Source organism: Mastacembelus armatus, chromosome 9, assembly GCF_900324485.2.
Source record: "Mastacembelus armatus chromosome 9, fMasArm1.2, whole genome shotgun sequence".
Classification (NCBI taxonomy): Eukaryota; Metazoa; Chordata; class Actinopteri; order Synbranchiformes; family Mastacembelidae; genus Mastacembelus; species Mastacembelus armatus.
In genome coordinates, this window is record NC_046641.1 from 14,637,699 (window position 1) to 14,644,625 (window position 6,927).

Sequence of the window (6,927 nt, forward strand, 5' to 3'; positions counted from 1 at the left end):
GCTATTAACCTTACGTGCAGTGCCTGTGTAGACTAGTTTTGTACTGAACTGAATGGAACTGCTTGGACTAGCAACAGATTGACCTTAAATGACCAAAATCAGCTCTGCATTTTACAGTTGTATGAACAGTGATGCAGCTGTAGCTGTAGCAACTACTGCTATACATATACAATGCTATACATTTTAACTGTTTAGCTTAGCTCATGGTATTATGAATTCAAATGGATGGATATCACTTACTGTGAACAGGTCCTCCTGAATCCTGACTTGTTTCTGTAAGAGAAAACCAAAAGAGAATTTTCTTAATGCAGGACTGAATGCATGCAAGCAAGTAAGCTATCTATATTGGAGTTCTAAGAACAGAGGTGACAACGTGCAGGAAGGAGAAAAGATGAAAGGCAGTGAAGAAAACAAGCAGAATTAGGTGCACAACCCACAAAATGAAAGGTATAGATTCAAGTGAAAAATAAAGCAAGTGAAAATGGTGATGTTCCCTAACAATGATAAAAGTACACTGAACTAAATTCATCGTGTTATTGTATGGTGGAGAGTATTTAATGATACTGAGACATACGGCTTGTGTAGGAGCAGAACTGAGTGACAGTGGTTTTTGAATTCTCAGATGGAAATCTTCACAGTGCTATATATGCACATACTGTACAGCTCAACTCAGAAACTTCTCTCCATTTCTGCAAGATACACATAAACTTTCAGACAGTCATTTGACTATATGGCAGAAGATTGATTGGCACTTGTTGTCAACACTTGAGACTGATTTGCTTCACTCCATGTCTGCCTGGTATGGACGTTGTCATGCATATTTTAAGATTCCCCCAGCCAGGAACTTCACACAAACTCTTTTTAAAAAAGTGTTGTTCCGCACCTCTTTCTCTTTCTTTGGTAGTTTATAGAGAACTTTGTTGATATATTAGATTTCAGGCGACATACCTGGATATAAGATACACACTTTCTCGCAGAGGATTCGTTATAGATTCATGTTTGAGATGCTTTTGCTTGTTTGTTACAATGAAAGCTCTTTTGGGTTACCTCAGTTGTCACTGTTTCTCTTCACTTTCTCCTTTGGTTTTCACATTGCTGCATTTCTCTCATATGTCTGTTTCTATTTCTCTCCTCCTCCACTTTGTTTTTTGTCTCTCCCTCTTTCTTTATTCCCACTCTGCCTTTATTTGCCTTTATCAGTGAGAAGTAAGAACTTCAGCTTTTGTGAAATGCTCAGGGAAAATCACTCCTTTGACAAGTGTTTTAAATCCAAGTTATTCTTTACTGCAATGACGCAAATAATTGATGAAGAGTGCTTTTTTTTTTTTTTTTTGCATCTATCCAGCCTCATTCACACAGACTCCCTGTGGTATGAGAAAAGCATTGCTCCATCCTGTACACTACTGTCTTATATAACTGACATTAGTGACATCAGTAACCACTTAATGGGACAAAAGCAAAGATGAATGTGTCATTTTGTTATTTATTGGAATACATGTGATTGGTTTGTTGAAGAAAGCAAAAACCTCTTAAAGCTTAAAAAAACATAAAGGTGGTTTCAGTAGAGTAGCTACCGGTTGCTCATCTAGGTGACACCAGATGAGTTGCTTCCTGAGCTTACACGGAGTGCACTTGTTCAGTTTTGCACCCGTTTATTGAAAGAGTTTGGTCCGATTTAATATGCTGCAACATGGATTTTGTTTTTGTACTCTGGCTGTCGTTTGTCTTTCCAGTGTTAGTGTGTTAATGGCAGACTTCTTTCAGACTTCTGAAAACATGGGACTGTTATTAACACACTAACTCTGCAAAACTCATGGACACTTTACAGAAGATCAGCAAAATTCACTATGAATATATCTGCGTCTGATTGCCTGGAAATGCAACTAGCAGTTATGCATATACTTCACTTTGTACCATTAATATCAAGCCATTTTGTAGACCAGAGATATTAGGATTTATCCTCTGGGCACAATAGATATGTAGAAGATTTCATGTCAATCTAGAGTTTTGGAAAATGTTCATGAAATAACAAAATTGTCAACCATGGTCCTGCTAGAGGAAAGGCAGGTAAAGCACTGCAGACAGTTGGCTTCATCCTCTGGGGACCATAAATGTCTGTAAAAAAAAAATGTAATTGTTTAGATATTTAGGTCTGGGCCAAAACAGTGTCTGAAACAAGGACATTGCATCTTCAGAGTCTCAGACAGATTATTTACCACTTGATTTCAGTAAAACTCAAAGTGAGAACTCCTGAAATGTTGGTGACATGGTTATTATTACCAGTCACCAGTGGATGCTCTTGGGTTATACTGTAGTTCTTCTCTTACATCTGTCACTTCCTGGCTTTGTTTGCTACTCTAGGGACTTGCACAGATACCTTTGTCAAACTCTATGATCTCTTTACTAAGAACTGCAGCAGCACATTTCAGCAGATGTTGAATGATTGGAGAAATTTCCTTTATTTATTTTCTGAGTTTATTTTTCTTTTGTTCATTTATGCTATTGCATGTCTTAGATCTCATTAAATGTGCAACCCATACTGTAAACCATTTGCAAGTGAGTTCATGATTATCTTCATGGATTAATTGTGTTTTTTGTTTCTTGACACACAACATTTTGGAACTGAGACAGATGAGACTTGCCTGTGTGTATGTGTGTGCGTATTGGTAGTATAGGACTCTGATGATGGAGAAGATGTATGCTATCCCCATTAGTGTTAGCCTAGATCTGTCAGAGCCTTGTTGGGTTACTGGCTGGCAAAATCTCAACCCTGAGGAACAATGGGATGGGCCAAACATGCACATGCACGCACGCACACATGCACACGCACACATACACACTCACCCTGGTGCATATGTTCTCAAGACAAACACTTTCTCTGTCTCTCATACACACCCAGTTGTACCTGGAAATTCTCATCTGTCAATCTCACATTCACATAAGCACAATCTCACACAAAATCACACTTTCATCCTCAACCCCTGTGTAACAGGCAGGAAGCATAACAGTCGGGTTTGTTGTCTTCACTTTTTTGTGGCTTGGTTTTGATCGACATCGTATTTCACACACTGAAACTGCATTTTCAGTTGCCCCCTGTCTCACCTCTGTCAGACAATAATAGAGACAGATAAGTTGGCTGATGAGTGTTTATTTCCTTTTTAAACTCTGCTAGGGATTTTACTGTGACCCCAGCACACCAAAGACCCAAATAACACCATTAACCCAAATAACTGATTATGCAGCACAGGTTTCTCCTCATTATAAACAGTGTTTGCCTCAGTGGAGATCAATAAAATACTGAGTGGTGTGAACTGAGAAACAGCTCAGTGCTTTTGGAACTGCAGGGTGTGTGCATCATTCACCTAATCTAACAGCATGCATGCATTTTTTTAATTTTGAATAATTTCTTAACAACAGTTGTGTTTACTCTGAGCAATTATTTATCACCTTGTAGAAGTACTTTTTTTGCATCTACTTTTCATTTTTGATTACTTGGTAACACTTTGATAAGTTGTTGTATTTCTTGTCGAGCGTAGTCTGTCCTTGCAGTGCTCTCTCTGCCATATCTAAATTCAAGGCTGTCCTACATTCTCCTTGTGCTGTGAAGCTGCTCTGGAGTGGGGGCTTTGACAAGAGATAACATTTTCCCTCTGTGCTCTCCTTTATGGACTTTTAATGTTGCTTCTAATTAATATCTCTGTCATTAATTTGCCATGACACATGGCCTCCCTCCACCCAACCAGCCAACCAGTTTGCTTCAAGCCCTGAAGCCTGTTTAGTCTCTAAGCACCAAACTGCAAGGAAGATAGCTGTAGATGTGAGAGCACAATCAGACAACTCACATGTTTTCAGTGTCTTTCAACATTTATTTTTTTCTTTTGCTTGCTTGTTTGTTTCTTTGTGTCTGTCAGTTTTCGTTTTTTTTTTTTTTTTTGTCCTCCTGCCCGCCTCAATGGACCCAGGAGTTCAGTGCCATTATCGACAGTCGGTGTTAAGGCAGTGAGTGCACTTTGGTTGGCTACAAAACTGCCCTTCTTATTCTGAGCTACCCAGAAAGCATTTCACATATTATAGCTATTTTCTCAGTGATGGGTGTTGATAAAGTGTCTTGCCATTAAGGTTACTCATGGAGATGGATTATTGTTCAGCCTTTGGTTCTGATGGGGTGAAGATGATGATGACAGCAGCTCAGTAATGGTTGTTCTTGATTTTTTTTTTAACATTTATTTTTTATTTGTTTATTTTTTTGCTTTGTTCAGTTTTCAGAAAGTAGAGAGAAAAAGCAAAAGGCTTTCAGTGGACTTAAGAATAAACACATCATGAATATAGCATATATTGTCTTACAATACCCTGTCACTCAAATCAATCACATTTAACTGAAAAATGATATAACAAGCTTCAAGAATACTGGACTGTGCATTGTGATGTCAGTACTGAAACAATATGTTGTTCATTCCTATGCTGAGCATTTTGGAACGTACTTAGCCGCACAGGTCTGCAAACCATGTAACTTAAAATTACGCCAGACAGAACAGAGAAAGAGTAATGGGTTTTTGCCACTATGAGTCTGTGGACAGTGATTTTTGCCTTCAGTCTATTTTTAAGCGCTGATGGATAAGGCTTGGATAAGAGGATCATGGATACTAGTCAGAGAGCAGTAATAATTAATGAAGGTTTTTATAGAAAGCACAAGGAGCCGACTGAAGAAATTTTTGTCATGACTTTTATGCATGTGCTCTTATCGCTGCTTTTTGTCCTCTGCTCTGTTGCTCTTGTGTATCACTGGCCTTATTTTTCTTATTTGATGGGGAGTTTGTTTGGTAGCCTCTCTGACCCCCCTCCCCCACCTCCTTCTTTTCTCTCTCTCTTTTTCCAGGTTCAGGAAAATGTCTTTGTGGAGTTTAACCACCAGAAGCTCCTTGAATTTTACAACAAGGTTAGTTTTTCGTGTATGTATGTGTGTGCTGCATGCATGTACATATATACATTACATTGCCTATATACCCAATGCAGATACAGATCTTGTATATCTTCTTATGTCATCCTAACAGGCAGACATTGCCTGACAAAATCCATCTGCCTATTATCTCTCTCTATTTTATCTTTTATCTTTCTTATTCTGACTTTCTCTCCTGATTTTTATGTGTTTCTTTTGTGTACGTCTTTTTTTCCAAGCACTCAACCTTTTCTTCTGTCTCTTCCAGCTTGAAATGGTGCAAGGCCAGTTGGATTCCTTGACTTGATGTCTGGTGCTTCTTGTACAGCCACACAAACACACATTGTTAGTGTTTTTTGCTGACAGCTATGCCAGCTGTTAGAAGACTAGCAATTCCATTCTTGCTCTCATTTATTAGAGAAACATGTTTGAAGTCAGGAGTTTCCTTCCCTTTTGAGCTCCTTGTAATTCAGGTTTGTGCTCATAACGTACAGAGGTTGGTTTGATCAATTTTTATTTGGTCGGGAGATGTAGGGAAAATTAACTTTATCAATATAAATTGTACTCAATTGTACTCAATTGTACTGTTCCTTAGCAGAGCACAGCCATTTTTCTATACCCTACAGTAACAGTAACTGAATTTTGATGGCAATATAAATTAGTTATAAGATGTTTAAATGTGCCAATAGGCTTCAAAATGTATTTGTTCCCAGGGAGAAAGGAAATTAAATGTCAAAAGTCTTTTTACGTTTCAGCAAATTAATTTTGTAACTTGGAGAATGAGGTAGTATCTATGCCATTCCAATAAAATTTGAATTGGAGGTGAAATCCAGCCAAGCTGTTGTTATTTAGTGAAGGCTCATTATTTCTCATTAAGACCAACCTGGACTGCTGGTTCAACAGATGGGAGTTATGGGAGGCACAATGGACCTCCAATGTGTGTGTGTGTGTGTGTGTGTGTGTGTGTGTGTGTGTGTGTGTACGTGTACTTCTATCTTTGTAAGTATCATTTTAAGTGTATTTCTATCAAAGTGAGGACATTTTTCTGGTGCTTACTTTTTTCAGACTTCTGTTTGAGGGTTAAGGATTAGAATTAGGTTTAGATTAGGGTTAGGATAAAGGTTGGGGTTAGGCATTTAATTGTCTTGGTTAGGGCTGGGGCCTAGGGAATGAATGTCTATGAGTGTCCTCACAAAGATAGAAATACAAGTATGTGTGTGTGTGTAGGGATCTGTCCCTCCTTGTTTATGTGTGTGCTCGTAAGGAGGCTTTATAACTCCTCTGAAATCAATTATTCATTTGTTTACTAGTTACATATGTCCTAATATATGTACATAAATTAATGGTTAACCTACCTACTGTGCAGGTTTAACTTCTTCCATCTTTATGGGGCAATACTTACCTACGTTTATACTTTTCAGTTTTGTTCAAAATACTTTAAAATTCAAGGCAAGCTGGTTTTACAAAACTAAAAACAAATCATTGTCTAAAAATACAAACAAATATTAACAGAGAAATTTGCTTACCTACCAACTTTTTACCTACCAATTTGTCACATGACCTTTTCAGATTTTAAGTCCTTTGAGACATTTCATTTAATTTATTTATGCAATCAACAGTGCTGTATTGTAGCTTGATGTGATTCTGTTTATTCTATCCACATATAAAACATGCATATGGACAAATATATAGCAAATAACAGTGATTTGTAATATAAAACTGGAAAATTACTAATTGGGTCCCTGAACTGTTCCGTAATAGAGTTTAAGCCACATCTTAAGCCACTTCTGGATTATTATTATTTTTTTTTTTTCTTTTAAAACTTGAATTGACAATTTTTGCCACCATGTGAAAATGTCTGCAGCCTAAGGGAGCACCATGTTCCACAGCATGGAGAACAGATGGCACGGCCAAGCAGAGATGGCCGCCTGAAAAAAAAGACAAGAAGAAAGAGAGACACACCGAGACTCACACTGAGATCCGGCAGAACA

The 6,927-nt window shown here is 37.9% G+C and overlaps 1 protein-coding gene across 1 annotated transcript in view; it reads left to right on the forward strand.

The window, feature by feature from the left end:
• The window catches only part of commd10 (COMM domain containing 10), a 49,957-nt gene extending 44,184 nt beyond the window's left edge, over positions 1–5,773 (forward strand). Inside the window, exons 6-7 of the mRNA XM_026322594.1 lie at positions 4,877–4,936; positions 5,205–5,773. Coding sequence (XP_026178379.1) covers positions 4,877–4,936; positions 5,205–5,243 — 99 coding nt within the window. The 3' untranslated portion in view covers positions 5,244–5,773. The remainder of the gene's footprint in view (positions 1–4,876; positions 4,937–5,204) is intronic.
• The last annotated feature ends 1,154 nt before the right edge of the window (positions 5,774–6,927 follow it).